This window comes from Oncorhynchus mykiss, chromosome 6 (genome assembly GCF_013265735.2).
Source record: "Oncorhynchus mykiss isolate Arlee chromosome 6, USDA_OmykA_1.1, whole genome shotgun sequence".
Classification (NCBI taxonomy): Eukaryota; Metazoa; Chordata; class Actinopteri; order Salmoniformes; family Salmonidae; genus Oncorhynchus; species Oncorhynchus mykiss.
Window position 1 is genome coordinate 82,992,068 of NC_048570.1, and position 20,000 is coordinate 83,012,067.

A 20,000-nucleotide genomic window follows, 5' to 3' on the forward strand; every position below is an offset into this window, starting at 1 on the left:
GTATCCCTCCTCACACTGCTCCAGAGAATCCCAGGCGGGCTCCGGCGCTCTCCCTGGGTCGACCGGCCACCTGTCTATCTCTTCCCAAGTCGTGACATAGTCCAGATCTCGCTCCCATGTCCAGGAGTCCTGATATCGCTGCCTTTCCTGCTGCTGCCCGTTACCACGCTGCTTGGTCCTTTGGTGGTGGGTGATTCTGTAACGATCGTCTTCGGGAGAAAGAGAGGAGGACCAAAATGCAGCGTGATGATTATCCATTTTTAATGGGATACTTAAACAACGAACAAAAACAATGAACCGACAAAAAGAACGAAGACGAAACAGTGAATACCAACACAGGAACACTGGAAACAGGAACAATCACCCACACCCCACAATACAAAACATAGAAACAAACAACGCAAACTATGGTCAGAGTGTGACACCCACGTCTGGTACATCCTTCCAGTCATTATGTGGACTTTATGGGGCCGTTTCCCAGACACAGATTAAGCCTGGCCCTGGACTAAAAAACATTTTCAATTGTGTTTCTCCTTTGAGATTGATTTTTAGTCCAGGATTACCTGACTAGGATTAATCTGTGTCTGGAAACTGCCCCTATGACATCTCTCTTGACTAGACAATGTTGACAGCATACAATCACACAGTCAGTTTCTGATATACACATTTATAGTAGCTAATGCTATCATTGGATGCCCCATATATTTTTCTGGTTTAATCTAGCGTTATTCCTGTCAGCATTCTTTAATATGTTTTGTTTTTCTTGGGGACTAGTAAGATCTACATTTCTATCAGTTTGATGTCTTTTGTTTTTGAATGATGTCATTGTCAAGTCTTGGTTGTGTTATTGGTGCCTAAGCCAAATTAACTGGTGGTGACAACCATGTGACGACAGGTAGGAGGTCAGGGAACATAGCTAGCCGTGTCTTCTTTGGTCAAAGAGTACACGTTTTACTGTGACTGACCAGGTTTCGAACCCGGCTCTCCATAAGACCACATTCCCCTGCTGAGCTAAAGCCTAGGCATTAGTTCCTTGAGAAAATAGGAAAATAGAAAAAAGTCTTCAGTTCTCAAAGTTACTCATCACATGAGTGTGATTCTGAACCACCACCACCCCTATCTGACCTCCTACTTGAAGACAGCCATGTGTGACGCACTGAAATGGTACAGGGCCTTTTCTGACTGGCTAAGTACAGAAATGGTACAGGCCCTTTGTGACTGGCTAAGTACAGAAATGGTACAGGCCCTTTGTGACTGGCTAAGTACAGAAATGGTACAGGCCCTTTGTGACTGGCTAAGTACAGAAATGGTACAGGCCCTTTGTGACTGGCTAAGTACAGAAATGGTACAGAGCCCTTTGTGACTGGCTAAGTACAGAAATGGTACAGGCCCTTTGTGACTGGCTAAGTACAGAAATGGTACAGGCCCTTTGTGACTGGCTAAGTACAGATATGGTACAGGCCCTTTGTGATTGGCTAAGTACAGATATGGTACACACCCTTTGTGACTGGCTAAGTACAGATATGGTACGGTAGGGCTAAAAGAGTAGCATTTTCTTCCCAGTCTTGTTTTCAGGGAGCCTCATAGAGCTCTCTCTAATGGGGCTTCCAGACACCGGCTATGGGTTTTCTGACTCACACCTAGTTGCTCTTAAACTGTCCTCCAGACAGTGCAATTCAACCCTTGTAGGACCTACTAGACAGGTTGTGGGTGTACGTGTGCCACAGCGTGTGTTACACACACGAGAGAGAGACAAAGAGACAGAGAGACAGAGAGGGAGATAGAGAGAGGCACAGAGAGAGAGAGACATATAGGGAGAGAGAGAGGCACACAGAGAGAGAGATGGAAGGATGAAGAGAGGAAGGGTGGGGATAGAGACAGGATGGAGAGCTGCCATGTAGAGGTCTTGGATGAGACTCAGAGACAGGATGCCCTGTTTATGAGAGACAGAGAAACAGAAAGAGAGAAAGAGAGTGCCCAGAGGAGGTTGGACTAGACAGGAATGAGGGAGCGAGGACCAATGGAGGGGTAGAGAGGATGAAGTTAAGTAGGAAAGACAGATGGCTGTATCCACCCTAAACCCTCAGCACCTCAGCCATCCAGCCCTCCACTGTGCTGAGTCTAGCCAGACAGTAGGAGCCTCCACACTGCAGGCTGCAGGACACACACACATATCTGCACACATACACACTGACAGCAGCTACAGCTCACATGTGCACACACACAACAGCTGACACGCACACTAGAAGCACCTAGATGAGGAATTCTGTAATCACCTTGAACATGTCCCATTGAATACAGATCAACTTGTGTTTTACACATAGACAGATGAATGCTGCCAGCTATAATCTGTGCAACTCCATAGCAACTCCATAGCAACTCCATAGCAACACCATAGCAACTCCATAGCAGTTACAACTTATGTAAACAAAATATGCAACACTGTTTTATCTCTCTGAAACTCTCTGAAAAACTCTCTTAGATCTACATCCCAAATGGCACCCTATTTCCTACATAGTGCACTACTCTTGACTATTGCCCTATTGGCCATGGTTATAATTAGTACACTATGTAGGTAATAGTATGTAATTTGGGATGCAACCATTAATGTACCAACAATGATTTTTATAATAATATGATATCCTATAGCTCTGTGCTATTTGGCTGACAGTTGTTGCATCATGCATGGTAGGATGAATGAATGAACAGAGCAGAGAATGGAATATAGCAGGCTTGGCTGCAGAGGGATCTCTCTCTCTCTCTCTCTCTCTCTCATTCTGTATCTCTCTCTTTCTCTCTCTCTCTCTCTCTCTCATTCTCTGTCTCTGTCTCTCTCTCTCTCTCTCTCTCTCCATCTTTCTTTCCCTCTCCCCAGCTCTCTCTCTCCCTCTCTCTCTCTCTCTCTCTCTCTCTCTCTCTCTCGCTCTCTCTCTCTCTCTCTCTCTCTCTCTCATTCTGTCTCTCTCTCTCATTCTGTCTCTCTCTCATTCTCTGTCTCTGTCTCTCCCTCTCTCTCTCTCTCCATCTTTCTTTCCCTCTCCCCAGCTCTCTCTCTCTCTCTCTCTCTCTCTCATTCTCTGTCTCTGTCTCTGTCTCTCTCTCTCTCTTTCTCTCTCTCCATCTTTCTTTCCCTCTCCCCAGATCTCTCTCTCTCTCTCTGTCTCTGTCTCTCTCTCTCTCTCTCTCTCCATCTTTCTTTCCCTCTCCCCAGCTCTCTCTCTCTCTCTCTCTCTCTCTCTCTCTCTCTCTCTCTCCATCTTTCTTTCCCTCTCCCCAGCTCTCTCTCTCTCTCTCTCATTCTGTCTCTCTCTCTCTTTCTCTCTCTCTCATTCTCTGTCTCTCTCTCTCTCTCTCTCTCCATCTTTCTTTCCCTCTCCCCAGCTCTCTCTCTCCCTCTCAATGTGTTTTGATGGGGCGGTGATCACTAATCTGGTCAGTGGAAATGGCTACAGAATGCTGATACAGAGCTATTCAGAACTGACACAATAGAGCGAGCCAGTCGTCTCAGCCAAACGTCCCGGACAGATTCTCCTCATCGCAATGTTATTACTGTTGGATGTCAGCTTCCAGCCAGCTTAGTAACAAAAGGTGGTCTCTCATTCCATTAGTAAGTTGACTGAAAATGTATCTCATTAGCCTGCTTTGGTCTAGTCTGGGGGTTCGAAGTCAAACAATAGCAAGGGGTTTCAGAATCAGATCCAGACAGACAGACAAAAAAGACAGACAGACAGACAGACAGACAGACAGACAGACACACACACACACACACACACACACACACACACACACACACACACACACACACACACACACACACACACACACACACACAGGTAAAAATCTGTCGTTCTGCCCCTGAACAGGCAGTTAACCCACTGTTCCTAGGTCATCATTGTAAATAAGAATTTCTTCTTAACTGACTTGCCTAGTTAAATAAATAAAGTGTGTGTGTGCGTGCGTGTGTGCGTGCCTGTCTGTCTGTCTGTCTGTCTGCGCACATGTCTGTATCTGGTTGTGTGTACAGTATGTGCCTATGTGTGTACAGTATGTGCCTATGTGTGTACAGTATGTGCCTATGTGTGTACTGCATATGAGAGAGAAACATTCTAGAATGGCGACCGTTCTGATTTCATCCAAGGTCAGGGTGATTTGGGGTCTGGAAGAGAGATTGAAATAAGACCGTCAGAGGAATGTACTGTAAGACATTCTACCATCAGTAACCAGGCATAAATAACAATGTCAAAAGAATTAGACATTTTCCTGTGTTAGCAATTTAAACTCCGCCCAGAGAAATGCTCTGTAGAAGGTCTATGTCCACTCTCATCCAGAAATAACATTCTGTTTCCCAAATGGCATCCTATTCCCTACATAGTGCACTACTTTTGACCAGAGCCCTATGTTTAAAAGTAGTGCACTATATAAGGAAAACGGTGCTGTTTGGGATGCAGACACAGTATTGAATAGTTCAAAGTAAATACATATTTCCAGTTGTGAGTCTGGTGATACTAAACATGAAGGGCACAGTGTGAGATAGTCCCAAGTCTACTGGGCCTGGTCTCCCTGAAAAACACCATCAGATTCACACACACACAGTGTCATATTACGTCTCTCTATGACACTAGAGGGTCTGCTTTGACATCACTGAGCCACAGGAAACCAACTTTCCTATTTTTGGTGAGATACAGCCAGGAGAACCCTCTCATTCACCTGGGCTTTAATACGCTCATAACACACAGCCAGGAGAACCCTCTCACTCACCTGGGCTTTAATACGCTCATAACACACAGCCAGGAGAACCCTCTCATTCACCTGGGCTTTAATACGCTCATAACACACAGCCAGGAGAACCCTCTCATTCACCTGGGCTTTAATACGCTCATAACACACAGCCAGGAGAACCTTCTGAAATCCACGATCATGCTCACTGATGAGGAGTGTTTTGCAAAAAGGTATTTCCATAGAATATGCTGCAATCCAAAGCCCCCTACGCGATATGCACTTGTGGAGATCTGAGAAGATTTGATTGGTAAAAGCAATGTATGGAAACTTCCCCTTCGCCTCTCAGAGGGCACATTGGAGCTATTTCCAAATTGCTTACATCTGTCAAATCCTCTCTGATCTCCACAAGTGCATAGGGCATAGGGTCGATTTGGGTTTAGGCCCTAGTGATCTAGACAAGCAGTTTGGGATTAGGCCCTTGTGATTTAGAAAAGCAGCTTGATTCTCTTGTCATAACAACACGTGTTGGAATGACAAGCAGCACCTGTGTTTCTAGCCCCTCAGAGTTGTGTGGGTCTTGTGGTGTTTGGTCAAAAAGCAAAAGACACATTTCCAGGGACTGTAAGAAAAATCTGATTATTGTTCTTCAAACTCCCAAGTTCAGCCAAGGCTACCCCCCCAATTCACTACAATAACACATAGTAGCACGTTTTTTGTGTTATTGTGTGTGTGCTTATTTGTGTGTGTGTGTGTGCGTACATGCGTGCGTGCCATGCATGTGTAAGGTATACTCTAACCTCTTTCCCCTCTCTCTCTCAGGCGTCTCGTATGACTGGATCAGATGAGGACGGGGACAGTGGCTGGGATGCATGGGGCACCTGGAGCGACTGCTCACGCACCTGTGGAGGCGGGGCCTCTTACTCTCTACGCAGGTGTCTCAACGGAGGGTCAGTATCACACACACATTCCTGGGGAGGATGGGAGGCTACATCCTGGGGAGGATGGGAGGTTACATCCTGGGGAGGATGGGAGGTTAGATCCTGGGGAGGATGGGAGGTTAGATCCTGGGGAGGATGGGAGATTAGATCCTGGGGAGGATGGGAAGTTAAATCCTGGGGAGGATGGGAGGTTAGATCCTGGGGAGGATGGGAGGTTAAATCCTGGGGAGGATGGGAGGTTCTATCCTGGGGAGGATGGGAAGTTACATCCTGGGGAGGATGCGAGGTTAGATCCTGGGGAAGATGGGAGGTTACATCCTGGGGAGGATGGGAGGTTCTATCCTGGGGAGGATGGGAGATTAGATCCTGGGGAGGATGGGAAGTTAAATCCTGGGGAGGATGGGAGATTAGATCCTGGGGAGGATGGGAGGTTAAATCCTGGGGAGGATGGGAGGTTCTATCCTGGGGAGGATGGGAAGTTACATCCTGGGGAGGATGCGAGGTTAGATCCTGGGGAAGATGGGAGGTTACATCCTGGGGAGGATGGGAGGTTCTATCCTGGGGAGGATGGGAGGTTCTATCCTGGGGAGGATGGGAGGTTCTATCCTGGGGAGGATGGGAGGTTCTATCCTGGGGAGGATGGGAGGTTAGATCCTGGGGAGGATGGGAGATTAGATCCTGGGGAGGATGGGAGATTAGATCCTGGGGAGGATGGGAGGTTCTATCCTGGGGAGGATGGGAGGTTAGATCCTGGGGAGGATGGGAGGTTAGATCCTGGGGAGGATGGGAGGTTAGATCCTGGGGAGGATGGGAGATTAGATCCTGGGGAGGATGGGAGGTTAAATCCTGTAATTCAGTAGATGTTACAGTTTACATTCTCTTTAGAGAGCAACAAGGGTCAACTTTATGGGAGAAGAGCTGCCAGTCATTCACATTATATCCAATCTACGACACATTGCATCCTAATGGTAGTGAGTTTACTCCTGGAACTACACGCAGACGCATACAGACAAACAGAGGAACAGACAGACAAACAGAGGAACAGACAGACAAACAGACAGACACACGTAGACACACACATCCCTCCTAGCACAACATTGGTATTATTCTCCATTGTTCTGAACACTACTCAACCTGTGCATCACCTTAGTGTTGGGAAATTACTCTCTGCCAAAATCATACCCATGTGGCTCAGTTGGTAGAGCATGACAATGCCAGGGTTGTGGGTTCAATTCCCACGGGTGATCAGTACGAAAAGGTATGGAAATGTATGCACTCACTACTGTAAGTTGTTCTGGACAAGAGCGTCTGCTAAATGACTCAAATGTGAAAAGTAAAATGGTTTACAACAGCACAGATATAAAAATACAAATCAAACGATAGAGCTACTAAACACGGTTAATTGGCAACAGTGATTATGGAATGAATCCTGTATCCATTTATAATAGAAACAGGGAGAAGACAATTACACACACACACACACACACACACACAGTGTTGACCTTTGGACGGATTCAGGGCAGATTTTATTACCCTGCTCTGTCAAATTGGGATCATCGTTGCTCAATTGAATGTTTCCTGTGTGTTAAGAGTGGTGCTCAGAGGGGTGTAGGGTTACTGATGGGACACAGATGTATATCTTTCCTTTTTAATGTCCCTCTCTTTGGCCTTTCAAAGACATTGACAAGGGCAGCTTGTGTTAATGCAATAGGAAGTGGTGTTACTACAATACATATGACTGTTGTTTATCTTACTTTTTGACATAGTTCTGCTACGTCCCAAGTGACACCCGTTTCGCCACGCAGTGCATTCCTTTTTACCAGACTTTGTGCCCTGGTCAAAAGTAATGCACTATAGATGGGTTAGCTGACAACGTTACGAAAACGATACAAACGCTTCAATGGGGCAGAAGTCTGTGTGTTGAGCTAAGAGGTCGTGGGGCCATCTTGGCCCTCGTGGGTCATTTAAGCCCTGAACGATGCCTGACAGGCAGCTTGCCGCACCCCACAGCCAATCGCATGCAAGCAACAACACAGCTAACTTGGCTAGTCTTGTGAGTGAGCTAGCTAGCTAGTTATCTATGCTGGTTGTTAGCTTGCATAATTGATATGTTTATAATTGTAAGGTACACTTCAGGTTTTACAGCCTGTCAGGAATGGAGCTCACCCACTGAAAATATACATTTTATCCACGAAACATGAAGTGTCCCTTATAATTATACACGTACAGTATAAGCTATGCAAGCTAACAACCAGCATAGATAACAAGCTAGCTAGATAGCTAACAATACTACCTACCTAACTAGCTAGCTCATAATACTAACCAAGTTAGCTGCATTGTTTCTTGCATGAGATTGGCCGTGGTCTTGGGTGTGCCACGCAGCCTGGGAGACAGGGATGCCTGTCAGGCATTGTTCAGGGCTTAAATTCCCCACGAGCACATTGCAGTCAACACAGCAACAGGGCTTCTTGATGAGGTGCTTATTGTGTGTGTAGACAAAAAAACATTTATGTGGTGATAATGAGATACATATTTTAGTTATTAATTTGTACTCTCTGGACTTCCTTACGTTTGTTCTTGATACCATGTCTTGTTTTGACTAATGTCATGGTTATGCTAATATGGCAAAACATTTACTAGCTAGCTGACCAATAACTGTAATGATGAATTTGAGAAACAAGTGATTATTGTGCAATTGTATTTATGTTTTCAATAAATATTGGATACCAAATATAGTTTACATGTTATCAACAATCTAAAATGCTGACCGCACTGCTTGCACTGTGTGCTAGCAGTGCAAAATAAATGTGCACATACATGTTGTTCAGTCATTCATCCAAACTGTTTGCGCGCGTCAACAAGCGTCTGCGTAGCTAGGTGCTGAAATAGAACTTGATTCTATTTTATATGCATGACGTGCTGCAAGTCCTGCCTCTCCCATCTCCTCATTGGTTTTTAGGAGCATATCCCTACATCGGTGATTGAAAAATGAATGAGTTCCACACTCCAGTGCAGTTGGTTACAGTAATGCACCTTAAAGTTGGTTGCCAACTGCCATAAAGAGAGATTACTAGAAACTAACTAGGATTCCCCTTTTATCCATGAATTAATTGTTGGAGTAGAAAACACACAATTGTGTGACTCAAAATTGGTCCAAATTCTACAAAGATCCAGCAAAAAAAGGACATTGTACATTTCAGTTAAAATAACAACCCAATGTTTATCTCCCAGGACAAATTATCTAGCATCAGCAAACTAGCTAAATGGGAATTAATGTTTCATATGTGTTTTGACCTGTTCCCAAATGAATATAGTTGGTTCAGAGTGTATTTTGATATGCGTGTCCTGATCGAGTCTGGTGGGGATAGACAAACTCAACATGCGCATGATGGCGCATGCAGACACATGCGTGGAGCCGGTTGTGTCATCATGTTTGTTTTGCCCCATAGTTGCGCATGCATCGTTTTTGTTTCTAAACAACCAACCTGTCTATAGGGAGTACATACAGTACCTTCAGAAAGTATTCTTAGCATAACAAAATATATGGGGGATAATAAAAAATTACGAGGCCATATACAAGGAATATCGGTACCGAGTCAGTGTACTGGGTATCAAGTAGTTAGGGTGATTGATCGAGATAATATGTACTTTAAGGATTGGTTAGGTAATTGATTGAAGTACTATGTACATATTGAAGTACTATGTAGATAGGGCGTAAAAATCTGAAAGTCCAGGTAGCCGTTTAATTAACTATTCATCAGTCTGATGGCTGTTGGGTAGACTTGGTGCTCCGGTACCTCTTACCGTGCAGTAACAGAGAGAACATGCTGCAGACACTGAATATCCCTGTGAGCATGGTGAAGTTATTAATTACACTTTGGATGGTGTATCAATACACCCAATCACTACAAAGATACAGACATCCTTCCTAACTCAGTTGCCAGAGAGGAAGGAAACCGCTCAGGGATTTCACCATGAGGCCAATGGTGACTCTAAAACAGTTGCAGAGTTTAATGGCTATCATAGGAGAACACTGAAGATGGATCAACAACATTGTAGTTACTCTACGCTTGTACAGAATAAAAATATTCCAAAATATGCATCCTGTATGCAAAAAGGCAAACACTAAATGAATACTGCAAACAATGTGGCAAAGCACAAAGTGTTATATTTCGGGCAAATCCAATACAACACATTACTGAGTACCACTCTCCATATTGGCTGCATCATGTTATGGGTATGCTTGTAATTGTAACGCTGTAATCTGTGAGTCGGGAAGCAAGTTCAGGGAGTGAAAACATTTAATAAATAAATGAAACAAACACGTAACACAAACTGTGCACTGACATGAAACAGGAACAGAAACAATGACGACTGGGGAAGGAACCAAAAGGAGTTACAAATATAGGGCAGTTAATCAAGTAGGTGATGGAGTCCAGGTGAGTGTCATAATGCGTAATTATGCGTTACGATGGTGACAGGTGTGGGCCATGACGAGCAGACTGGTGACCTAGAGGCCAGAGAGGGAGCACACGTGACAGTAATTGTTCATGGGAAAGTTTTTCAGGATAAAAAATAAATGGAATGGAGCTAAGCACAGGCAAAATCCTAGAGGGAATCCTAGTTCAATCTGCTTTCCACCAGACACTGGGAGATGAATTCACCTTTCAGCAGGACAATAACCTAAAACACAAGGCCAAATCTACACTGGAGTTTCTTACCAAGAAGACAGAGAATGTTCCCGAGTGACCTAGTTACAGTTTTGACTTAAATCTACTTGAAAATCTATGGCAAGACATGACAATGGTTGTTTAGCAGTGATAAATGACCAATTTGACAAACCATTTTTAGAAGAATAACAGGTAAAAAACGTATTTTCTCAGGGGTGTGATTACATATGTAGTTTAGATATGTCTGTATTTCATTTTCAATACATTTGCAAACATTTCTAAAATCTTTTCACTTTGTCCCTAAGGGATATTGTGTGTAGATGGGTGAGAAAATAAATCAATTTAATCCAAATAAGTCAAGGGGTATGAATACCTCCTGAAGGCACTGTATTCACTATATACAGTAGGGAATAGGGTGCCATTTGGGACGCAACTTAACTGAATGATAAGTGGCCATAAATGAGAACTTGTTCTCAACTAGCCTACCTGGTTAAATAAAGGTGAAATAAAATAAAAAATATAGGGGTTGTTGGATGAGATAACAATTATTCCAGTTCACCAATCAGATTCTTTTCCCCAAACGTAGTGCACTTTATAGGTAATAGTGTACCATTTGAAACACAACCTCAGACCTCTGTCCTGACTTCCCTTCATTGATTAAATGAGTGTAGAAGTCTGGAAGTGATTGTGGGCTTGATTTGCCTGCTTCCCCCACAGGGAGATTTACAGTTATTTGAGCAATATCTCTAATTCCCTGCATCAGCCAACACACCTGCTCGAGCGCACTGGGATTGTGTGTGTGTGTGTGTGTCAGGTGTTAGGGTTAAGCCAGCAGAAGAGCTGCCTATGTAGATGAAGGGGAACATAGAAAGACTGCAGAGAACACCTTAAGTCTACTGTCATCTCTTTCTCCCTGACCCACTCCAGCTTACTCCAGACATAAAACACACACACAGAGAGAGATACACTCACGTACGCACGCACGCACACACACACACACACACACACACACACACACACACACACACAGAGAGATACACAGACAAACTGGGGTAGTGTCTGGCCCCATGTTGCTCTTGGACGTCAGACGCTGTGTGCCCAGCGCCTTGTCTTCTCTAAGGCCCCTCCCCCCCAGACTCCTGCTAACTTCATCTGTCCTTATAGAAACATCCAGTGACTGGGAGGAAATATCTGTCTAGGAATATCTGTCTAGACTTGAATTAGAGCAGCACTATTCTTTTCAATCCCGGTCCTGGAGAGCTGCAGGGTATGCAGGCTTTTGTTCCTGCCCAGCACTTACACACCTGATAATGCTAGATTTGGTTTACTCTGTTAGACACGCTCCGGGGTGAAGTTTGCCCCTAGGTACAGATCTAGGATCAGTTTCCCCTAACCTTAATTATTAGTGGAGAAAACGAAACACTGACCCAAGATCAGTGTCAAGGGGCAACTTCACCCTACACCATTAGACACAGTGCTGCCTATCCTTCCTCATGTCTGTGGACTTTTGCTCTCTGTTTGTCCGCTAGAAGACAAATAGCCACCTCATAGACATTCCTAGACCCTGAAAGCATGGTCTACACACAGCCGTGTGTGTGTGCGTGTGCTTGTGGCTCTGCGTGCATGTCCGTGTGTGTGTCCGTGTATGTCTGTATGCATGTGAATGTGCCTGTCTCCAGCCTATACGTATAACCCAGTGTGGATGAGTGATTCATCTCGATGAGGGAAAGCCATTAATTGGTTCGTTAAGACAGAGACATTCCTACTCTGCCTCGGTGCCTGCTTTTCCTTGGAGCAGGCTGAATGGCCATAGTGTGGTCTCCAACTCCCCGTTCACCCTAATGGACGATTAGACTGAAGCTTTTTAACATCCGCTTTGCGTCCCAAATGGCATCCTATTCCCAATGTAGTGTACTACTTTTGACCAGGGCCCATAAGGCTCTGGTCAAAAGTAGTGCACTGTGTAGGGAATAGGGTGCCATTTGGAGCATTGCCCCGAACAAATGAGCTGCTACCAGTTTAGACCAATGTTATTCTACCCCCGGGGGTGAGAATGAGAAATGTGGCGAAGTGGAAGTTAACACACACTGGGTGATGGGCTGCAGTTATCGTTTCTAACAAGGTGGAACAGATTTTGTAGCGTGTCCATACGGTGTAGGAAGGGGGAGGGAATGGAGTGTTACGCTGTGGTGGATTTCAGACGAGGCAGGAGTTGGTTTTGACAGAGTGAGGTGAACCGATTAGTGTGTGTGTGTGGGAGGGTGTCAGAGTGTGTGTGTGTGTGTTTGTTGTGTGAGAGAGGTTGATTTGCTTGTTTAAGCCCAGAGGGGGTCCTGAGATGGTCGTTGGCTCGATGAGATCTGATGGTTGGCAGATGAAGCGTGGTTTGGTCTGACAGGTGTGTGTGTGTGTGTGTGTGTGTGTGTGTGTGTGTGTGTGTGTGTGTGTGTGTGTGTGTGTGTGTGTGTGTGTGTGTGCGTGTGCGTGTGTGTGTGTGTGTGTGTGTGAGACAGGCAGCTATAATTCAGGATGAAATGTCTGTCAGTCCCGATTTGACTCCAGCCACGATCCTCCAGACTCACAAAGGTGTAACTCCTGAGCCTTCCCAAGAAACTAACAAAACACCACTGTTGTTGTAGACGTTTCTGTGTAATGGTGCTTTTCTTTGTTACAAAACAGATTTCCCTGAGGGATATTAAGCTATTCTATTATACGTGTTTGATATGGTGTGTGTTATATAGCTTTCCCGTCACAAATAAACCTTTTTATTAACCATTACACTCAAGCCCAAACCATTTCCTTGTAAACCATTGGTTTCAATTTGTACTAACACTGTTGGTTTGTTATTTTGCTTTGTAGGAACTGTGAAGGCAAGAATATCCGCTACAGAACGTGCAGTAACATGGTAAGTCTAGTCTACGCTATGAAGCCTCAACAGAGTCATTTCCAAAGCTTATCAATGTAACACATATAACTTGTTATTAGTCCTATTCCAGTTTATAACTGGTAATATATTGTTATAACTTTGCTGGTAACAGTGAGAAGCACTGGCTCAATATCGTCAGTCGTCACTGTATTTTACAGTCATGTTCAGCACTGTGGGTGACCTCATGGTAAAATCATACGTTCCATCACTGAACAGAAGAAAACAACCTCATATCAACATGCCTTCTATTCTCAGCAGCGGAACCACAGTCGTTCTCACAGTATTTGAATCAAAGATAGACTAGTCTGTACTGTTTCTATTACTCTATTGAGGTGGTTTGTGTCTGGAATGTATTGCAGACTAGCTATGATTTCAATCATGACCAGTGGGATGAGTTCCCAGCATAATATTTAGACCACCGCTCCCGGTGTGAAAGAGATGGATATCAACAAAGCAAGAGAGAGAGAGAAACACTTGACTTTATGAAGTCCCATCCATGTAGTTCAATGAGAAAGAGAGGGAGGGTGTGTCTGTGTGTGTGTGTGTGTATGTGTGTGTCTGTGTGCGTGCGTCTGTCTGTCTGTCTGCCTGCCTGCGTGCGTGCGTGCGTGCGTCTGTGTGTGTCTGTGCGCGTGTGTGTGTGTCTGTGCGTGTGTGTGTCTGTGCGTGTGTGTGTGTCTGTGCGTGTGTGTGTCTGTGCGTGTGTGTGCGTGTCTGTGTGTGTGTGCGCGTAAAGCAAGGCCTAAGGAGAGACTTAGTAAAGGCTCGCTGTTGGCAAAGAGTTGGGTCTTCCACATGTACAGTGGAGCAAGAAAGTATTTAGTCAGCCACCAATTGTGCAAGTTCTCCCACTTAAAAAGATGAGAGAGGCCTGTGATTTTCATCATAGGTACACTTCAACTATGATAGAAAAAATGAGAAAAAAAATCCAGAAAACCACATTGTAGGATTTTTAATGAATTTATTTGCAAATTATGGTGGAAAATAAGTATTTGGTCAATAACAAAAGTTTATCTCAATACTTTGTTATATACCCTTTGTTGGCAATGACAGAGGTCAAACGTTTTCTGTAAGTCTTCACAAGGTTTTCACACACTGTTGCTGGTATTTTGGCCCATTCCTCCATGCAGATCTCCTCTAGAGCAGTGATGTTTTGGGGCTGTTGCTGGGCAACACGGACTTTCAACTCCCTCCAAAGATTTTCTATGGGGTTGAGATCTAGAGACTGGCTACGCCACTCCAGGACCTTGAAATGCTTCTTACGAAGCCACTCCTTCGTTGCCCGGGCGGTGTGTTTGGGATCATTGTCATGCTGAAAGACCCAGCCACGTTTCATCTTCAATGCCCTTGCTGATGGAAGGAGGTTTTCACTCAAAATCTCACGATACATGGCCCCATTCATTCTTTCCTTTACACGGATCAGTCGTCCTGGTCCCTTTGCAGAAAAACAGCCCCAAAGCATGATGTTTCCACCCCCATGCTTCACAGTAGGTATGGTGTTCTTTGGATGCAACTCAGCATTCTTTGTCCTCCAAACACAACGAGTTGAGTTTTGACCAAAAAGTTATATTTTGGTTTCATCTGACCATATGACATTCTCCCAATCTTCTTCTGGATCATCCAAATGCTCTCTAGCAAACTTCAGACGGGCCTGGACATGTACTGGCTTAAGCAGGGGTACACGTCTGGCACTGCAGGATTTGAGTCCCTGGCGGCGTAGTGGGTTACTGATGGTAGGTTTTGTTACTTTGGTCCCAGCTCTCTGCAGGTCATTCACTAGGTCCCCCCGTGTGGTTCTGGGATTTTTGCTCACCGTTCTTGTGATCATTTTGACCCCACGGGGTGAGATCTTGAGTGGAGCCCCAGATCGAGGGAGATTATCAGTGGTCTTGTATGTCTTCCATTTCCTAATAATTGCTCCCACAGTTGATTTCTTCAAACCAAGCTGCTTACCTATTGCAGATTCAGTCTTCCCAGCCAGGTGCAGGTCTACAATTTTGATTCTGGTGTCCTTTGACAGCTCTTTGGTCTTGGCCATAGTGGAGTTTGGAGTGTGACTGTTTGAGGTTGTGGACAGGTGTCTTTTATACTGATAACAAGTTCAAACAGGTGCCATTAATACAGGTAACGAGTGGAGGACAGAGGAGTCTCTTAAAGAAGAAGTTACAGGTCTGTGAGAGCCAGAAATCTTGCTTGTTTGTAGGTGACCAAATACTTATTTTCCACCATAATTTGCAAATAAATTAATAAAAAATCCTACAATGTGATTTTCTGGATTTTTTCTCTAATTTTGTCTGTCATTGTTGAAGTGTACCTATGATGAAAATTACAGGCCTCTCTCATCTTTTTAAGTGGGAGAACTTGCACAATTGGTGGCTGACTAAATACTTTTTTGCCCCACTGTAAGCTGTTATCTCTTCTGTTTGTTCCCTCTGCCGAGCCATCTTATCCTTCTCCATCTTCCTTTTTTTCTTTCCTCTCCTCCCTTCTTCCCCAGGACTGTCCCGTCGAGTCGGGAGACTTCCGAGCCCAGCAGTGCTCCGCCCACAATGACATCAGGTACCAGGGCATGGTCTACGAGTGGATTCCCGTGCCCTATGAACCCTCGGCTGCGTGCGCCCTGCGGTGCCAGGCGCGGGGGAGGAGCCTAACGGTGGAGCTGGCGCCTAAGGTTCTAGACGGAACACGTTGCCGGGCCGACGCCCTGGATATGTGCATCAGTGGGGTCTGTCAGGTGAGATACTGACTGATTGTTTGGATGGATATTATAAAGCACTTTTCCAGAGGCTCAAAGTCAGGGCCGTGCACAGACCTTTCAGGGGGCATTTTTTTCTGCAACAAGACAAACTCATCATCACAAATTGTAAGCAAGCTAGTTACAGTATCTCCTAAAGACATGATTGACATGGGGAAAATAGGATGGGCTATCAGCTGCTCATTGATGTTGGTGATTGATGTAAATCTGCTAGTTAGCTCGCTCCATTTATTTTCCTGATTGTTTGATATCTTTCTGCCTCTCTCTCTGCTGCCTATCAGCCAACCAGATGCAATATTGATGATGATGTAAGCTAAATCAAATGTCATGCTGCTGTTGAAGTACTGTTGTATTTAAACTAGGTAGATACGGTCACCGGTCGAGTGTCTGTCTATCTCTCAACCGGGCTTGTAATCTCAGTACAGGGCAGACTGGGAATAGGGGGGGGGAAATTATACCACCACCCAAAATGACACTTAGGAGACTGGAAGGGCAAAGGGCATGTTCTCTACACAGGTAAGGCCCTATCTGTGCATGTGCCTGATCAAAGTACGAGGGAAACTCGTATATTATTACAATATGATGATATTATAGTAATATCTTGTATAATAAGGATTGGATTTATATAGCACTTTTCCATGTGCTATAAGCACTTTAGATTGCATGGGGAGGGAAAGTCACCTCATCCACCAGGTGTGTCACCCACCTGGACTGTGCCAGGGCAGCCATTGTGGTTCCAGAAAGTTAATCAGCCATGTCAATGACAGATCAGGGGACACGATGTACAATATGACACGATACAATAAAATGTCTCAAGACTGAATCACTGCTTGAGGTATTTGTTGTTTCAACGTGGGCCACAGTAAAGACTACATGAATATTTCCAAACTATTACAGTGAAAAAACAGTCTGAGAACTTCTGATCTTCTGCAATATTTCTCAATAATCCTTGTTCTTGAAGAATCGTACTGTATTTCCTCTTTGTGAATCCACATGACAGCTGCTGTAGCAAAGGCTGATCTAAAACCACATGTCAGAAATAGGAAGTTCCTAAAAAAGATCTTAAACATGGAAAATATTTCTCCTCTCCATGTTGCATGTTAGAAGCTCTGGGTTCTAGTTTTAGGCTAGAAGTTATTGTTTTAGGAACCACAGACTGATGATCAATGTTGTCATATCCTCTTCCCTGGATAGGTGCTTTATTAAAATGTCTGTCTGAGGCTGTATGACTGGAGGAAGGGGAGAGGAAGAGAGAGAGAAGTAGAGAGACAGAGAACTGGAGATGTGAGGAAGGAGGGAGAGAGAGAGAGAGGGAGAGGAGGTGTGACAGGAGGAAGGAGAGATAGATTTGAGAGACGAATAGAAAGAGAAGTGGAGGTACGATGGGAGGAAGGAGAGAGAGAATAGAAAGAGAAATGGAGGTACGACAGGAGGAAGGAGAGACAGAGAGTATAGAGAAGGCGAAAGACAGAGAGAGATGCAGAAGGTACGACAGGAGGAAGGAGAGACAGAGAGACAGAAGGTACAACAGGAGGAAGGAGAGACAGAGAGACAGAAGCTACGACAGGAGGAAGGAGAGAGAGACACAGAAGGTACGACAGGAGGGAGGAGATAGAGACACAGAAGGTACAACAGGAGGAAGGAGAGACAGAGAGACAGAAGGTACGACAGGAGGAAGTAGAGAGAGAGACAGAAGGTACGACAGGAGGAAGGAGAGACAGAGAGACAGAAGGTACGACAGGAGAAAGGAGAGAGAGACACAGAAGGTACGACAGGAGGAAGGAGAGAGAGACACAGGAGGTACGACAGGAGGAAGGAGAGAGAGACACAGGAGGTACGACAGGAGAAAGGAGAGAGAGACACAGGAGGTACGACAGGAGGAAGGCGAGAGAGACACAGGAGGTACGACAGGAGAAAGGAGAGAGAGACACAGGAGGTACGACAGAAGGAAGGCGAGAGAGACAGGAGGAAGGAGAGAGACAGGAGGTACGACAGGAGGAAGGAGAGAAAGACACAGAAGGTACGACAGGAGGAAGGAGAGAGAGAGAGACACAGAAGGTACGACACTTGTTTCAGAAAGACAGATTCCCCACATCATATGCTGTAGTGAACTGGAACACAGTGCTAGACTAGGCTTGCATCCCAAATGGTACCCTATCCCCTGTATAGTGCCCTCTTTTTGACCAGAACCCTATGTGTTCTAGTCAAAAGCACTGCACTATATCATAGGGAATAGAGTGCTATTTGGGACCTGTAGCAGTTCTAGGCCAGAGAGGAATGCACACTGTTGTGTGTCTAGCCAAGCGGAAATTCACCTATCCACTTCATCCATTAAGGAAGTAGACCCTCTTTATGCAAATCCTTAAAAGTACACTTATACAGTGCCAGGCCATGATAACTTAACAGGGAACGAGGGACATTACTTAGTCCCACAAGGCATTAACTTGTTACTGATACTTCTCTAAGTATCCTGTATATCAGCAAGCTACAGTACGAAGCGGTCTTCATGGAACCATGACAAAGTGCTTGTTCAACCCAAATAGAACCTTCTTGTTATACTACCCATAGACATTCTCAAGTGAAGTGTGTGTGTGTGTGTGTGTGTGTGTGTGTGTGTGTGTGTGTGTGTGTGTGTGTGTGTGTGTGTGTGTGTGAGAGACATGGAGCTGCGATGTCAAGATCTGTCTTTTTCTGACCATGTTCAAATAGCTCTGCACGGTACTTCATGGATTCTGCCCTCTAAGTGGTGTGTATATAATGGGTATAAGGAGTGTTTGTGTTTACTGGGACTGCTGGCCAGGTAAGTCATATTGGGTTTGTTATGCTGGCTGCTATTCCCATAGAGTCTGGAGCACAAACTCTGTTCTTCACCATTTCAAGACAAATATGCCGTCTAAATACAACATTACATATACAGACATCAGTGTCAGATACCATGTAAAACATGTGAGTTTGGTTCCCCAAACCCCACGCCTCATCCTCTAAACCAGAGGGCGAGGAAACATAACCCATTTTCAATGTGGCCCTCTGGACCTCGGGGCAAAATGAGCTTGACACACCTGCTCTAAACCAATGTCTCCCAAGCCGTTCCTCCAGACCTCCAACAGTTCCACCAGAGTTCACTGCTTAAAGGTTTGACGATTAGCTGACTAGTTGAATCAGGTGTGCTGGTGCTGGAATAGCACCAATATGTCGTGGCTGTGGTCCACGAGGAACCGATGACTCTGACGTTGAGCTGTGAACATTGGCATTATGTCTTATGTAGATGGTACATTCCTGTACTGGGCTAACAACAGTGACCGATCAAGACACTGTACATTACATAGCCAGTATCACCCTTAAACATGTACTTTATGGTATTACTGTATCATCAGAAAGAGAGAACGCTTTGAGTTAGTGAAAGTGGGCTGTAAAGTGAGCTACGTTCAGGGGATCTATGTGTTTGAGAGTGAGCTAGTATCACCCTTAAACATGTACTTTATGCTATTACTGTATCATCAGAAAGAGAGAACGCTTTGAGTTAGTGAAAGTGGGCTGTAAAGTGAGCTGCGTTCAGGGGATCTATGTGTTTGAGAGGGTGAGCTGGAAGCAGATGTTAGTTAGTAATAGTTAACTAACACATTCACTTTATTTGATTATTTTAGCACTTCTTGGGACTTGGGAGCATTTTTCATGTAGATACATTCTTAATTCATTGATTTATTGACTGAGTTTATTTTTGCCAGTTGAAAATGAATATAAAGCCGCTTCAGTAGGAAACAACATTACATACATTCAAATAAAGGATGAAGCATAAACACAATGAAACCTCCTGGGTTAACAACGCTGACAGATGAATACCTACCCTTCAGCAGACAGAGGAATACCTACCCTTCAGCAGACAGATGAATACCTACCCTTCAGCAGACAGATGAATACCTACCCTTTAGCAGACAGATGAATACCTACCCTTCAGCAGACAAATGAATACCTACCCTTCAGCAGACAGATGA

The 20,000-nt window shown here is 44.7% G+C and overlaps 1 protein-coding gene across 3 annotated transcripts in view; it reads left to right on the forward strand.

Moving 5' to 3' along the window:
* The window catches only part of LOC110506865 (ADAMTS-like protein 3), a 249,991-nt gene that overhangs the window by 72,120 nt on the left and 157,871 nt on the right, over positions 1-20,000 (forward strand). For all 3 annotated transcript variants that reach the window (XM_036981198.1, XM_036981199.1, XM_036981200.1), the window contains exons 4-6: positions 5,539-5,666; positions 13,187-13,232; positions 15,751-15,987. In XM_036981198.1, coding sequence (XP_036837093.1) covers positions 5,539-5,666; positions 13,187-13,232; positions 15,751-15,987 — 411 coding nt within the window. The remainder of the gene's footprint in view (positions 1-5,538; positions 5,667-13,186; positions 13,233-15,750; positions 15,988-20,000) is intronic.